Source organism: Physeter macrocephalus, chromosome 8 (assembly GCF_002837175.3).
Source record: "Physeter macrocephalus isolate SW-GA chromosome 8, ASM283717v5, whole genome shotgun sequence".
NCBI lineage: Eukaryota > Metazoa > Chordata > Mammalia > Artiodactyla > Physeteridae > Physeter > Physeter macrocephalus.
Window position 1 is genome coordinate 116,895,375 of NC_041221.1, and position 16,862 is coordinate 116,912,236.

General features: G+C 34.7%; 1 protein-coding gene across 1 annotated transcript in view; it reads left to right on the forward strand.

Moving 5' to 3' along the window:
* HSD17B4 (hydroxysteroid 17-beta dehydrogenase 4) overlaps positions 1 to 16,862 on the forward strand; it is a 90,953-nt gene that overhangs the window by 20,118 nt on the left and 53,973 nt on the right. Inside the window, exons 7-12 of the mRNA XM_007119311.3 lie at positions 655 to 739; positions 2,013 to 2,200; positions 8,436 to 8,527; positions 11,141 to 11,165; positions 12,734 to 12,862; positions 16,077 to 16,180. Of these exons, the coding sequence (XP_007119373.1) occupies positions 655 to 739; positions 2,013 to 2,200; positions 8,436 to 8,527; positions 11,141 to 11,165; positions 12,734 to 12,862; positions 16,077 to 16,180 (623 nt within the window). The remainder of the gene's footprint in view (positions 1 to 654; positions 740 to 2,012; positions 2,201 to 8,435; positions 8,528 to 11,140; positions 11,166 to 12,733; positions 12,863 to 16,076; positions 16,181 to 16,862) is intronic.

The window sequence follows — 16,862 nt, forward strand, 5'->3', positions numbered from 1 at the left end:
GTTATACTCCAATAAAGATGTTAAAAATAAATAAATAAATAAATAAAAAATTTAAAAAAAAAAAAAAAAAAAAGAAAGCAGGCTTCTCTGTCTCTCTTTTTCCCTCTTTCCCTCCCCCTCTTTCCTACACCTCCACGCCCTGACCCCCAGCTCTCTCTAACTCATTTCCAAATCCTGTTAAAAATAGGGATTTAGGGATATACTGAACATTTTATAAACATTTCTTGATGAAGAACTGAGTGGTTTTTGATTATGCTTTAACTAATGTTTGTGTTGAGTCCGAATTATATATGTAAAATTCTTGGTTATTTGTATTAATGAATTTTTATATGAAATAGGCAAAAATTAAAGATGGCATTGTACTTAGATGTGCATAGGCATCGTATTTAGGTGGCATTGTATTTATGATAAAGTTAGATATATTAGATAATAATCTAATCATAAATTATAGGCAAAATGGGTATGAATTATTGATTGGTTATGTAACTGGAAGTAAAGCAAAAATGATTACTCGGAGTGCAGTGTGACAGTAGTTGATTTTGAATGCTAGGTATAAAATGAACATCTTTGTATAAGTAAGTCATTGCTTATGTTGATTCTGAGATAGGTCTGTCTAAATTTGACAATATTCATGATAAAAATTTCTTGTTTTAGATATCATTCAGAGAGTTCATTTGCGGGGCTCATTCCTGGTGACCCGGGCAGCGTGGGATCACATGAAGAAACAGAAATTTGGAAGGTAGAGTTGTATGTGGCTGTCAAGGGGGATTGGAGATGCCGTGTGTGGGTTCTTATGTACAGAGGAAAAGAATTGCTTTGATGTTGAAAAATACACTTTCAGATATGCACAGGCTTTTAAAATGTAGTTTTGGCAGATGCCTCCCCGTTACATTGGTGTCAGTCGTAGATTAGCGAGCTGGACAATTTAGTATTTCTTTTCACCTCCTACTTTTCATTATTAATGATTCTCCTGCTATTCTCTGATATTTTAGCAGTACAAACATTGAGGATTCAGCAGTACTTTATTCTCTAACCAAAATATCATTTTTTGTGTCCAGTGACCAAGTGGGGAGAGATGAGTGGCTGTTTTCTACTGGCTGGCAGTGGTCAGACATGAGTTAGTCTTTGTAAACTAGGAACGGTAAGACTCTTATAGTTGCGTCTGTGTGACTCAGAGGTGGCAGACCTAGTAAGTGGCCCCATGTGCTCTAATGTAAAAGTTATTCCTGTTAACTTAAGGTTCACACACATCTACTAGACGTAAATTGCGTGTGATATCTGTTCTTATTGGAGAGTTCTAGTATATCCTGATACTAGCAGTTTCTGAGAGTAAATGATAGGATTTACTTGTTCTACTAAGTAGGGTAAGTGAGATTAGGTCAGATTATGAGATGGTATTGTTTTAACATGAGGCATTTAATATTATCCAGAAAGGGAAAGGAGCAAAATGATGAGGACTAAAGAATTAGAACTTCATGATCTAATATTTCTTACTAAAATTTTAACTTGTAAATTGGCAGTTTATTTTATGTTTATAAATACTTATTGTTTTCAGTAGATAATGAATATACATTCTTACACTTGAATTCATTTGATCCTGACCAGGGATTCTTTCTAAAACAATAAAATCTCGCAGTTGAATTTTGAGAGATTACTTTTATTATTTATATTAATTTAGATATATGAATCATGACTTTAAGAACCTAATGGGGGGGCTTCCCTGGTGGCGCAGTGGTTGAGAGTCTGCCTGCCGATGCAGAGGACACGGGTTCCTGCCCCGGTCTGGGAAGATCCCACATGCCGCAGAGTGGCTGGGCCCATGAGCCATGGCCGCTGAGCCTGCGCGTCCGGAGCCTGTGCTCTGCAACGGGAGAGAAAAAGAACCTAATGGCAGTATACAGAGTTGCTTTTGACAGGTGTTAATAGTAATGAAAAAGAAAAAAAAATGCTTAGAGTTGCAACATTATCAAAATATAGAAAAGATGATGTTGAGAGATTAATTTTCCTTTTAGGATCATCATGACTTCATCGGCTTCAGGAATATATGGCAACTTTGGCCAGGCAAATTATTGTGCTGCAAAGCTGGGTCTTCTGGGCCTTTCAAATTGTCTTGCAGTTGAAGGCGAGAAAAGCAACATTCATTGTAACACTATTGCCCCTACTGCTGGATCGCGGTTGACCCAGAACATTTTGCCTGATGGTAAGTAGTTTAGATTTTTTTAATGCTGTTCCTCACATACCTGTGTGATGTGAGCTTTGTAAAAGTATTTAATTTTTTGAGTAGCTAAAAAAATTTCCTTACAATTTAAAAAAGTATTATGTGTAGTTTATGTTCATTATAGAAAATTTAGGAAAGCACAAACAAAATATGACCAATAATTCTACCACACTGAGATAAACTTTCTCTTTGTGTAGGTAGACATACATACATTTTTTCTTTACAGAATGAGGTAATAGCATTCTTACTGTTTTATAATAATAATTATTTAAAACAATTAATAGATTATGTTTTTTAGGGCAGTTTTAGCTTTATAGAAGAATTGAGCAGGTAGTAAAGAGAGTGCCCATATACTCCTCCTCCCACACAGTTTTACATCAGTGTGCTACATTTATTACAATTGATGAACCAATATTGATCAATTTTTATTTATTTATTTATTTATCTGGCTGCATCGGGTCGTTGAGGCATGTGGGATCTTTCGTTGTGGTGCGCGGGCTTTTCTCAAGTTGTGGCATGTGGGTTTTTTCTCTCTAGTTGCGGCGCATGGGCTCCAGGGTGCGTGGGCTCTATATTTTGTGGGACACTGTCTCTCTTGTTGAGGCATGTGAGCTCGGTAGTTGTGGCACCCGGGCTTAGTTGACCCTCGGCATGTGGGATCGTAGTTCCCTGACCAGGGATCGAACCCGCATCCCTGCATTGGAAGGCAAATTCTTTACCACTGGACCACCAGAGAAGTCCCTGATTGATTATTATTAACTATAGTTAATGGTTTACTTTAGGACTCACTCTTTAGGTTGTATGATTATATGCGTTTTCACAAATGCATGATGTTATGTACCCACGATTATAGATCATACAGAATGGTTTCACTCTAAAAATCCCCTGTGTTCCATCTCTTCATCCTCTCCTCTTTTTCCCAAATGTCTGGGAGGATTGAAGCTCATTTCTTTTTATCACTACATAATATTACATGGTATGTAGGTGCCACAATTTGTTTTTTCATTCACCTATCGTGGAATATTTTGATTGTTTCCAGTTTTTGACAATTGTGAGTGAAGCTGCTATAAACATTCATGTGCAGGTTTTTGTGTGGACGTAAGTTTTCAACTCATTTGGGTAAATATTAAAGAGGATAATTGCTGGATTGTATGGTAAGACTATCTTTAGCTTTGTAAAAATTTCCAAACTGTCTTCCAAAATGGCTGTATCGTTTTTCATTCCCACTAGCAGTGAGTGAGAGTTCTTGTTGCTCCACATCTTTGTCAGCACTTATTATTGTTAGTCTTTTGCATTTTAGTTTTTTTAATAGGTGTATAGGGTATTTCATTGTTTTAATTTGCAGTTCCCTAATGACTTATGATATTGTGCATCTTTTTCCTGTGCTTATTTGCCATTTATTTGTCTTCCTTGGTGATGTTTCTGTTCTTCTTTTTTGCTCATTTTAAAATTGGGTTCTTTGTCTTCTCTTTTTTTGGGGGGGGGTTCTTTGTTTTCTTGTTGTTGAGTTTTAAGAGTTCCATGAATATTTTGGAAACAAATTCTTTATCAGATATGTGTTTTACAAATATTTTTTCCCAGTCTTTAGCTTGTTTTTTTATTCTCTTTGGTCTCTTTCACTTTTGAAGGATAATTTCACTGGGTACAGAATTCTGGGTTGGTAATTTTTTCTTTCAGCACCTGAAATCTTTCACTCCACTCTTCTTTTGTTTACATGGTTTCTGAAGGAGAGTCTGACATAATTCTTTCCATGTTTCTTTATGTATAAGGTATTTTTTCCCTCTGTGTTCCTCCAAGATTTTCTCCTTGTTTTTTCTGCAGTTTGAATATAGTATGCATAATAATAGGTGTAGATTTTTGGCAATATTCTACTTGATGTTTTCTGAGCTTCCTGGATCTGTGGTTGGTATCTGTGATTAACTTTGGAAAATTCTCAGCAATCACTACTTAAAATATTTCTTCTGTTGTTTTCTTTTTTTCTTCTACTTCTGGTATTACCATTATGTGCCTGTTCTTTTTATTTTAATTAATTAATTGATTAATTTATTTGGTTGGGCCGGGTCTTAGTTGCAGCAGGTGGGCTCCTTTAGTTGCAGCTCACGGGCTCCTTAGTTGTGGCTTGCAGCCTCCTTAGTTGCAGCACATGGGCTCTTTAGTTGTGGCATGCAAACTCTTAGTTGTGGCATGCAAACTCTTAAGTTTCGAGATCTAGTTCCCTGGCCAGGGATTGAACCCGGGCCCCCTGCATTGGGAGTGTGGAGTCTTAACCACTGTGCCACCAGGGAAGTCCCAATATATCTTTTGTAATTATACCACAGTTCTTGGATATTCTATTCCCTTTTATTTTTTTGTCCTTTTTTCTCTTTGGATTTCATTTCAGTTTGGGAAGTTTCTGTTGATATATATTCAAATCAAGCTTACTGATTTTTCTTTTTTCATTTCAAAATGTTATATTGTTTTTGTTTTTTAGCATTTCCTTTTGATTTTTTTAGCATTTCCTTCTGTCTGCTTACAGTAGTCATCTGTTCTTGTAAGTTGTCCACTTTTCTCCATTAGAGCCCTTAGCATGTTAATCACAGTTATTTTAAATTCCTAGTTTGATAATTCCAAAATCTCTGCTATATTTCAAGCTGGTTCTGAGGCTTTCTTTGTCTCTTCAGCCTGTACTTTTCTTGCCTTTTAGCATACCTTGAAATTTTTGTTGAAAACTGAACATGATATATTGGGGTAGTAGAAAGTGTGGTATTCAGAGCTTTATTGTGAGGTTTCATGTTTATCTGGCTAGGAGTTAGGTTGCGTTTATTGGTTGCTGTAGCTGTTGGTGTCAGAGGCTACATTTTCCTCTTTGTCATTGTTTCTGTGTCCCCTGTTGTCTTTGGGTTTCCCTAGGTACTCTTTGTGTTTGCAGCTCTCTCAGTTGTAATCCACTGTTGTTATACTGGAGCCCTGTTGAAGTGGCTGTAAATTATGGCGAGGGGAAGTGTTCTATAATCTTATGATTAAATCCCCATGTTTTTTAGCAGGTCAAAGTCTCTGGACTCTGACCTTCAATAGAGTTTTTTTTAGCCTTTTTTTTTTCTCCCCTTATTTGAGACAGGAAGGCTAGAGGGGTTCCACTAGTATAACTGCTCTTCCCTTAAGTCAAATAAGGCTCTGGTAGCTTCCCTTGAGGATAGGCCTTTGTTAAGGAGAACAGAATGCTCTGGGCATATTTCAAAATGATTTTGTTTTATTGATTTATTTATTTTGTTACCCTCTCCCTTTTTCTCTGTAACATTTCAAAGCAAATCTTAGATGCTGCATCTCACCTAATAAATACTTGGAAATGTGTCTCTAACAGATATGGACATTATAACCACAATGCCAATATCACACCAAATAAAATAATTCATTAACATTGTCTAATACCAAATTTATATGAAAACTTCCTTGTTATCTAAAAAATATCTTTTTAGAGTTAGTTTATTCCACAATGATCTAAACAAGGTTCACAGTCGTTGTGTTACTGTATCTCTTAAGTTTTATTTAACATATAATAGTTCATTCTCCTTTTTAAAAAAGTGCCAATTATTTGTGGAAGAAACTGTGAGTTCATTTGTCCTGAAGACTATTCCTCATTCTTGATTCGGATTGCCTTTGCACTTTTGTGGAAAATCAGTTGACCATGTATGTATGTGTGGGTCTATTTCTGGATTGTCTGTTCTGTTGTATTGATCTATTGGCCTGTCCTTTTACCAATACCATGGTGTTTTGATTACTATAGTTTTATAGTAAGTCTTGAAATAGATAATGTGAGTCTTCCATCTTTGTTCTTTGAAAACATGAAATATAAAGTTTTAAATTTAAAAATTTAAATGTATGATTGAGAGCCAATGCTTATTTATTTAGTTATGTAATAAATAGAATACTTGACTGGTGAAAAACTGTGTATGGTTTTTGATACTCCTGGTTTTAACATATTTCTAAAAAGAAAATATCTATAATACTTTAAAAGTAGTTTCTGTGAAACAGTACAAAACAATTGATGAGTGAAATTACTTTAGAATTAGCTGCTTCATGGCATACAAATGCTTTTTCACAGTACCATTTTACTTTACACATTTGAGCTAACATTCATTTTAGAACTTGGGATTTGTAATACCAAGTATGTACTTGCTAGCTTTTCTTAAGAGCTGTGCCTAACCAGTTTGCTTTAGTGTAGAATAGCTATTTGTACCTGAGATCTAATTTTTTTTTCTTTTCTTTTGTCAACAGGGCCATTTAAAAAAGTCCCTTATTTTAAAAACTCTTTATACTCTCATATCTTATTGAAGGAATTCTTGTTAAAGAACTGGATTATTTAAGTATAATACTACATATATATGCACAACAGTGTAGGTTACTGGCAAGAAGTAAAGCATCAAAATGTAATGCATAGTCATGAACTCACTGCTCAACACAAGAATTGGAACATTACTTGCATCTAACTTAATACCTTCTATTCTATTTCTCTGCTTCATGCCAAGAGACAACCACTATTTAGAACTTTATGCTTATCATTTCTGTGCTAGACTCCTACCTTAGTCACTTTTTGCCATTGGCTGTAGACTTTCTTGGGGAAGCAGCAAGTTTTCAAGAAAATATTGAAAACTTTAGCTTTTAAATTTGCTTTCCTTTGAGAATGTAGCTTCCATTAATTTTGACCTCTAGAGATGTCACTGTCTGATCCTGGTTAAACAGGTCACTGTTTAATGTAGTATCTTTTATGCCCACCAAACCCTAGTGAAAAATGTTTGGAGAATAAGATCTACTTTAGACAAATAATTTAATCTTTCTGGACCTGCTTTCTCTTCTGTAAAAGAAGAGAGTTGTTACAGATCATTTTTAAAAGCCCTTCAGATTCTGAATTTCTGTTTTTTTAAATTTTGGTAATTATTACTTTTTTATAGTTTAGAAAAAGCTGAAAATTTATTTTGCCTCAGCGTTTTTCCTCTTTTCCTCTGAAATATTAACTTACAGGCTGTCAAAGGAATTATTTGTTAAAGAACCAGGTGTTATGAGTAATATGTGGAGACATTTGCAATTTCATTTCCCCCTTTGAAATATATTTGAAAAATGGAAAGTCATATATGTGACTTACATGTTTCTTTCATGAAATGAAACATAATCTTAGGATGAATACTCATGAACTAACTTCCCAAGCTGTATTAGTTATTTACTGCTATGTAATATATTACTTCAAATTTTGTGGATTAAAACAACAAGTATATATTATCTCACAGTTTCTGGAGTCAGGAATACTGTGAAGTGAAAGGTTTTTAGAGCTGCTCTTTAATTTATAGGGACTGTAAATGTCATCTTTGTCACTTTAAAATATAAAACTATATTTTGTCCCTTCACAGTTAAAATTTACATTTATTTGATTCTTTAAAGATTATAAGATGTATTTACAAATCATGTCTCATTTGAGCCTTGCAACAACTTAGTAGAATAGGCAGGTAATGCATTTTAATTACCATCTAACAGATGCAGACACACGTCCAAGAGAGTTGAGTGCTGTGCTCAATGCCCTAAATTGCCTACATGGCAGGGCCAGCAGTAAAATCTAGGTGTTCATGCTCCTTACGTAGTACCTTTCTGCTCTGTTAAGTTGCTCACAGAAGGTATGCAACAGGAAAATATTTCTTACACTTTGTGACTTTTCAGTAACGGTTGCAAGGTCCATTTTACATCATCTTACTGTCATTACAGTTGTCAAGGCTGTTTTGTAGTTTTCTAGCTTCTGGGAGAGCAAAATAGTTTTGGGAATTAATGGTACCTAAGTTCATTATGCTATGTATGCCTTTGCTCAGCAGTCTTGGCCAAGGCAGCTTTAACTTGTCTTCTAAACAGTACGTTACCCATCTTGGAAAGGTATATCTGATGCCTTCTATGTTAGAAGCCTGAATGTCTCCATTGGGATGAAAAGATTCTTCTAAAAGCCTTGGATGTTAATACTAATTAATTATGTATAACTTTTTTCTTGTTTATTTAAAAAGTCTCTGAACCTATAATTTTATAAGTGAGGAATTTTAAGAAAGTAAATTAATTATGTATATCTAACTTTTTTCTTGTTTATTTAAAAAGTCTCTGAACCTATAATTTTATAAGTGAGGAATTTTAAGAAAGTAAAATGATTGATTGAATATGTGTATATTCTTGTTGATAGATTTTTTTTTATTTTGGCTCTTTATTTCAGATATTCTGGAAGCTCTGAAGCCAGATTACGTGGCACCACTGGTCCTTTGGCTTTGCCATGAGAGTTGTGAGGAAAATGGTGGCTTGTTTGAGGTATTCTGCACCTTTGCACTTTCTCCCAAAGCAATATTTGTGTAATGAAATATAAAAAATGATTCAAAAATTAGTATTTTCCAATTGTTCACATTTGTAAAAATCTGCATCAGTTGGTATCACTTATATATTTTTAAATATTATGTATATATTATAATTAAAGAACAAGTATGACTCATGTCCTTTTTTGAGAAAGTAACAGCAACTTTGTAAATTGTTCTTCCCTAGTTGTTCATTTCTGATATTCTTGTCACATGAAAATGTGACTTACTGGTTTGATGTGTTTAGTCAGATACAGAAAGTCTCATTTGGTTAGAGATGCTGAGTAGTAAAGTAAAAGGACAGAGGTGATGGTTTAAAGTCAGCCAGGCCAGGTTTTGATTTCTTGCTCTGGTAATTGCTGGCTCTCTGGAATATTGTACAAATTAACCTCCCTGAGTTTTAGTTTTCTTGGGGTTTTGTTGTAAGAACTGGAGATCATATTTTTAAACTCTTAGCATACCGAGCAGTCACCCCTCAATTTTAACTATTATATCAGTATAGCAGGAATTCAGTCTGGGTATGATAGATCAGTAAACACGACTTATTATTTGTATTAACTTTAAAAATAAACTTTGCTATGTTTCCCTGTTGCAAAGCTTTACATGTTTGCTGTAAAAATAAAAACCACACATAATCCTACCATCCAGTGAGGTTCAGTTTTCACTCTACAATCAAAGTTCCTTTAGATTTCCTTATGCTGATTTATATAGTTTTTAGTCCTCATTTGAGTTTGATCTTTTTTTTCTTTTCTAGCATGAACTGTTATATTTTAGACCACCCCCCTTTATTTGATTCTCTGTGGTAATATAATATTAAACCTGTTGCATGTGGAATACATGAAATCCAAAAATATTTCTTGGTAGCAAAATTACCTGGCTCAGTTTGAAGTGAATGATATATATTAGCCTGATTTATTTGAAAAAAAAGCTGTTTAGTAAATGAAAAACAGTCTACACATATCTATGCAGAGATAGACACCTCTGCTTTCTTAATCTCAGTCGTTGATTGTGAATTGTGGAAAATTAGAGGTGGAAAGAACTTTACAACCCTAGATTTACAGAAGATAAATTTAATAATATCAAGCCATGTGGAGCTCAAAATTTGGTCTGCCTGTCTTTTTATCTCAGTAAGGAATTTTTAAAAAATTCTTTGTCTTTTACATTTATATTTGTTATTAATTCTGTGAACAAAAATAATATATGCTTTTTGTAGAAAACTTCAAATATATAGGGGAGTATATAGAGGAAAATAAAAATCGCCCACATTACCACTATCGAGAGATAACTCCTATTAATATTTTTGTGGATATTCTTTTCCAGTCTTTTATTAGATGTGCATTTTACATGAATAGTCTTTTTTTTTTAGGTATATAGTTTACACACACACACCCAAACATACACAGATAACTAGGATAATGCTGTAGATGAAGTTTTGTATGTTGTTCTTTTATTTTACTATATTGTGAACATTTTTAGTAAGGGACATTTGCTGTGTGAGATTGAGTACAAAATACAGTAAGAGAGGTGTGGAATATCCTGACTTAAACCTTGAATGTAAATTGACACTTTGTTTGCCAAGTTTTGGTAGATATCTAGAGTGGCAGATAGAGATTTTTTGGATCGACTGGAGCTGTTGTTTCTAGCACCTGTGAGGAGTTTGCAGCTTGTTGCTTCACTCCCCAAATATGGTAAAAGATGATATTTTTCTTGCCTGTTATCAGACCACTGCCACTTTAACTACTCTGACAGCATCAAGGCCGATTGTCCTGTTAATATACGTAAAGAAATGAGTGATTCAAAAGCCATACCCTTGAGCGTAGAGCCACTGAGAAGTGTGCTGTCTGCTGGTACAGTTTCTTCTGTTATATGCATGTGGAACACTGTAGTTGTGGTGTTTGAAGATATGACAAACAGATTTTCTTACATCAGACATTTTCTTCTGAGGATTTCCTTGAATGGCTTCTAGAAAAAATATCATCTTTCTGTACGATGATTAATGTATTTGGTCATTTGCCTTATTTCTATATAAAGGTGTTTCATTAAAATGAGTATATGTAGTTCATTAAGTCAAATCCTGGCTTTATTTTTCTTTGCTTTTTATTTTTTTTAATTCATTAAGTCTTTCTAGAAGGACATGTATTTCAAGTGATGTGCTGGGCAAATTTGGTATTTATATTGTTTAACCTTCATGGTTACTTCATGAAGAGTGTATTATTATCCTGATTTTACATAAGGGGAATCTTGAGTTTAGGGAAGTCAAATTATTTAACCAGGATCAGACAGCTAGTCTGTAGAAGAACTGGTATCACACCTTGGTTTCTGTGCAAAGTCATGCTTTTCTGCTACATGCATTTCTGCTATATTGTGTTGCTTTATTTTTCTAATCTGATAACGTGAATAGTGCAAAGTCATGCGGGCCAACGGACTTTTGTAGAGCTGCATTATTTTCATCCATTGTCATCTAGCATTCTGATACTCGTAAAAAGATAGCTGCCTGTTTTGTTAATTTCATAAAAATTCTATTAGTAATTTCACATTAGATGGTATAACTTCTTCCTCCTCTTTTTGGTAGGTTGGAGCAGGATGGATTGGAAAATGTAAGTCTCTTTTGGTTTTTGGTTTGCCATACATTATTTCCATATCTTTAAACCTTCATATCCAGGTAGAGCTGGGTAAAGACCTTGTCAAATGCCGTACCATTGGATTTAGTGCACGCATAATCAAACTCAAACATTGTTATAGCAACAGGTCTTCTAAAACATGGAAGTTGCCCTGCAGGCCTGTGGTATTTTCAAGGGTCTTTTCAATTTTTTTGCTATCAGCAGTGCTTATTCAATATTTGTCCTGTCCTATTCAGAACTGGCTGTTTCTTCAGACAGCACAGCCTCTCTTCATATTGATGTTTGTCTTCCCATGTCTCCAACACCCTTCATGCTCAGCAGAGTAGTGAGTGGGAGGGAGGGCGTTTTTTGAAGATGGGAAGAGCTCTGTCCTAGGCAAGTTCTCCATTTCTCTCAGTGATTCTTTTCTTCCTTGGAGCATGAGACATCAGGAGGAGACAGTGGGGAATCACACTGGATGGCTTTCTAGAAGAGAAATTGCAGCTGATCTATAGAAATTATTCTCCTTCAGCCCAATAGTAAATTCATCTGGCTTAAATCCTCTCTTCCCCCCAGTTCCTAAACCTTGTGAGGTCCAGATTGGATAATTACTTTATGGTATTTTAAAAAAATTGTGAACATTCCAATATCCCAATTCAAGTTTTCAGTTGGATGCTGGTATCAAAATTAATTGAATTATTTAAAAGGCTGCCATTACTGGATGACATTGTTACAACATATTGTAGAGTATTATTAATGACTGTTCTCTAAGTTATGAAGTAACTTATTCAAACATTTTTAAGTGTCTTATGACATCTTTTAAGAAAGGAAGATCAGTTGTTGCAATAAAAGCTGTATATGGGACCTTATAAGTAGGAAACCTCTAGAAGCTTCTGTCATTCCCCAGGACAAATCTTCAATTTAGTAATCATCAAAGTCTGACCATTCTGTTTAAATAAGGTTCTATTTATTCCTCAGGGTATTTAAAAAAGAAACAATGTTAAAAATTATTTTCATGGAACTTATGCAGCAATGATGATTTTTGTGAATCTGGGCAATCTAGTTGACTTCCCATGGAAAAGGAGGAAGAGCAAAGGGAGAATTATGTGGGGTTGTCTGATATGTTAATTTGATTATCTGGAGTCTTTGACCTGTTATCATCACTAGTTTTCAGTTTGCTATTCAACAGAGCTCTATTCTGTTCTGTTACCTTGAAGTGTATTATCTAAGTGATCTGTGGTGATGAAGACAGTCTTTTGGTGTGATTATATATAATTTAACTTTCTGATTCAGCATTTCATCCTACTTTTAGTAGTATCTGGCATAGTCAGAGGAGGGAGAGGTTTTCCCTTCAGCTTCAAATATTAGAAAAAGAAATTTGACATCCTAATGGGTTTATTTTTTAAAAAAAAATTTGTAGTAAAAATCTTTAGAAGTTAGAATCTTTTTTCCAAATTCCATTTTTCTTGAAGTAAAAAGAAAAAATTCAGGGGACTCCTGAATTCTACTTTCTGTCTCCCTCTTAAACTATGTGCTCAGTATCTTAGTTTTGTTTCTATAACCAGTACGATGGGAGCGGACCCTTGGAGCCATTGTAAGACAGAGGACTCAGCCAATGACTCCTGAGGCGGTGAAGGCTAACTGGACGAAGATCTGTGACTTTGATAATGCCACCAAGCCTCAGAGAATTCAAGGTAAAGAGTCCCAAGTCAGTTTAGTCCTGGTTGGGTAATCAGAGGCAACAAAGCATTCTCTTCTCTTATGGAATTGTCTTCTTAATTGTGATAACTTAGATGCTCAAATCTTCTAGAGCACATTTTCTGCTCCAGTAGGTATTAGAACTCTCCAGTTTAAGGTATGTATGTTACTCCCACTGTCAGTTTTTCAGTTTTCTTATGATCCTGATTTTTTGTATATGTGTGATTGAGGGGATGGTAGGAGGTATTTACCCATTTGTGCTCAATGCATCTGTTCCCCATCTGGTGGTTGGCTTCAAAGTCTTGCCTTATCTAATCACATGCTCCTTATCTGACCTGATTTTTCTTTATTTCCCCCAAAATTTATTTAAGTCTTATATTATTTAGGCTTAGGTCTTTTCTCTCTAGTGAATAGATTTTGCTTTGTTCTAGCACTTTGTCTTTGCTACTGTTTCTCTGCCTTTCTAAGATGCCTCTTATTCCTTTTATCATCTCTGCTAATCTTGGTGCTTCTTTAGAAAAACTCAAGCCCCAGATGTTCAACAAAACCTCCCCAGATATTCTGGGCTTCTTATTCTGGGCTTCAGCTCTTTCTTAGCTGAACTCTTACCACCTGAGCGTCTAATCATGACTGCTTTCCACTGCTTTTGTTTCATAAGTGTGTGGTTTCTTAACTGTATAATAAGTTCCTTTGGAGGCAGAGAATGTATCTTATATGTCCTTTGTATTTGGTGCTAGCATAGTGCTGAACTCATAGAAAGGATTTAGTAAATGCTTGTTACCTTGAATTATTGAATCATCTATGATATGCCACAGGAAGAGATGGCCAATAAAAGTCACATTATTTTTTCTAGTATAACTCACATATGTATATAGTATATGAAATTTAAGGGACCTTTCTGGGAAGGATCATTAATTAGGATTATTTTACAGAAAAATCTTTTTTTCCCCCTTCCTAGTATTATATTTAATGTTTGATAGAAGAATATATCTGAAAAATGACTGTTTTTTTTTTTTTAATCCCAGTGTTACTTTCCTGTCTGCTGGTACACTCACTGAAATTTTCATTATACTTTTCTCAATCAGAGGATAACATGATTGTTATGTCATTAGCAGTAGCATTTTCTGTATTCTTTTTTCTAAATATTGGAGGTAAATTTAGTCTACGAATAGCAGTCACCTATCAATGAAAATTAGGAAATGGAAAAAGGAAGAAGTATCTTAAAAACTCTTCTCTGAGGTCAGAATTCCATTTTATTGCCTTAAAAATATTAGACTAATATAAAGAAAAAGCTAGCAATGAATTATATAGTTATAAATTAAAAGATACCCCTAGTATTTGAGGTACAGTTAGAAGAAAAATCTTACACTTTCTGTAGAATCACGACTTCCCAAGCACCCATTTCATCATTCTCATTTTACAGATGATGGAATTAAGTCCCAGAAAAGCTGAGTAAGTGGCCCAAGCTTTCTCAGTGTTTGAGCCAAAAGTTAATTCAGGTGGTCTGTCTTTGAGTGCAGTACCGCCAGCCTGTACCGAAGTTACTTTCAGTTAAATAGCCTCCCATCTAGGCAGCAGCCTAAATGGGGTGGTAAGAGGAGGCTTGGTAGGCAAGAAACCTACCTAGTGTTGCCAGGAATGGCAGAGAGCCCTGGTCATCTCACATTCTGTAGTTTAGTTATAGTTTTCGTCTGAGTTAAAGGAGGCCCATATATCTAAGGTTTGTTAGAAAGGTCTCAGAGCTTTTGGAACCTTATGGCATATGTGGATACTCTGAATCTCCTTTATTAACCTTTTAGACCCCAGAATAGCAGCTTCTGAATTCTGTCCGTAGTCACTGGTCATAACGGTGGTTTTCTCTGGAAGAATTTTCAGTAATATTTTCTGAGCAGGTACCTGTACAGAGACCTGGGGGGTAATCTTGACATTGTTGCATCCTGGTGGAGGGGTGATGGTGTGGGGAGGGAAGGAAAATTAGTTGTCCCTCCACCAGATGGAAATTTCACATCTGTGGACAAGGATCCGACTTTAAAGAGTTGTAAAATCACTCAAAGACTTTGCAAAGCTCAGAGCCTCTTTGGAATCATAACGTGGGGAGATTATGTTGGAAACACCCAGTTATCTTTGGTCTATTCAGAGCCTTTCACGATATTTTCCTGCAATAGCCTGACATCATGCAGTCAGTTCATGAATGCCAGTGAAGCTTCTGCAGCAGGCTTGCTGGATGTTATAGGAATGATTGTCTAAAGCATTGTAGCTTTTCTTAGTCACGTCTGTAACAAAAGCTTTTTTTTTTTGGAAATAGCTTACATTTTTTTGGATTTCACCAGGGGAATATTAGCTCTTTAGGATATTTGAAAGATGATGCTTTTATGATCTTTATGTAATAGGTTTACCAAAGCACTCTGTCTTATTTAAATTCCAGTGATCCTAAAGAGAAAATTCAATTTGTTCATCCTTATTTATCCTGAAGTTGATTGACTTGAATCATTCATGATTAAAAATTTTTTTCAGTACAAATGAAATATAGTTCAACTATATAGGAAAAATCTGGAAGTTTGTCCTGTAGGTCACTATTTAAATAGCACTGTAAAATAACTGGGTAGATATTTCACATATGCAAATGCTCTTCCCACACCATAGTGGGACTGATTTTTTTTTAAATTAATTTTTATTGGAGTATAGTTGATTTTACAATGTTGTGTTAGTTCCTGCTGTATAGCAAAGTGAATCAGTTATACGTGTACATATATCCACTGTTTTTTAGATTCTTTTCCCATATAGGTCATTATAGAGTATTGAGTAGAGTTCCCTGTGCTATACAGTAGGTTCTTATTAGTTATCTATTTTATGTATAGTAGTGTGTATATGTCAATCCCAGTCTCCCAATTTATCCCTCCCTGTCTCCCTCCCCACTTGGTAACCATAAGTTTGTTTTCTACATCTATAACTCTGCTTCTGTTATGTAAATAAATTCATTTGTACCATTTTTTTAGATTCCACATATAAGTGATATCATAGATATTTGTCTTTCTCCTTCTGACTTAACTTCACTCAGTATGACAATCTCTGGGTCCATCCATGTCACTGCAAATGGCATTATTTCATTCTTTTATTATGGCTGAGTAATATTCTATTGTATATATGTCTTTATCCATTCATCTGTTGATGGAAAAAAGCATTATTATTGTTATTTATTCCTTTTTTTAGAATCAGTTGGCGGTATAATTGAAGCTCTAAATAAAATAGATTCAGATGGAGGAGTTTCGGCAAATCATACCAGTAATGCGACATCAACAGCTACATCAGGATTTGTAAGTGGAAGAGAAAGCCTAACGCTTTGCCTTCTCTGGAGACTTTTTTCTTTTCTTTCCTTTTTTTCTTTTTTCTTTTCTTTTATGCAAAAAATGCTTTTCCAAGCTATTAATTTATTGTTAACTAGGAAAGGTGAGTGACCATAAAACTTTATAGAATATGTACTGAATGTTTATAAAATTTGAATGAACATAAGGCTGAAATATTAAATGTAACTTTTATTTTCTCTTCTTCAGTGTAATAAACAAGTGTCTTTTTTGTTTTTTGGAGCATTTTTGATAATCGTCCTTCAGTCACTTTCTAACTCTTTAGAAAAGGATATTTAACTTAGTGCCTCTTTTGAGTCATTTCTTTTAAGGAAAAGCACTGATAGATTGTATTTTGGAAATATTTCAACATGGCTGCAAGTAAAAAGTCTCCCAAATTCTAATAGAGCTGTGGTCATAGCTCTTGTGAAGTTTGCTCATTAACTACCTCCAGTACTTCTTTTTTTTTTTAAAAATTATAGTGCATAAATAATAAGAAATAAGTCATTTGACACATTCCATTGTGGTGTTTTGTGACTCAGGGGAGACATAGTGATGAAATAAATAATCTAATTGTAACCCTGAGAATATGATCAGTTTATAAATGTGATTTTACTTTAGAGTAGGGGTGGGCAAACTTTTTTGGTAAAGGGCC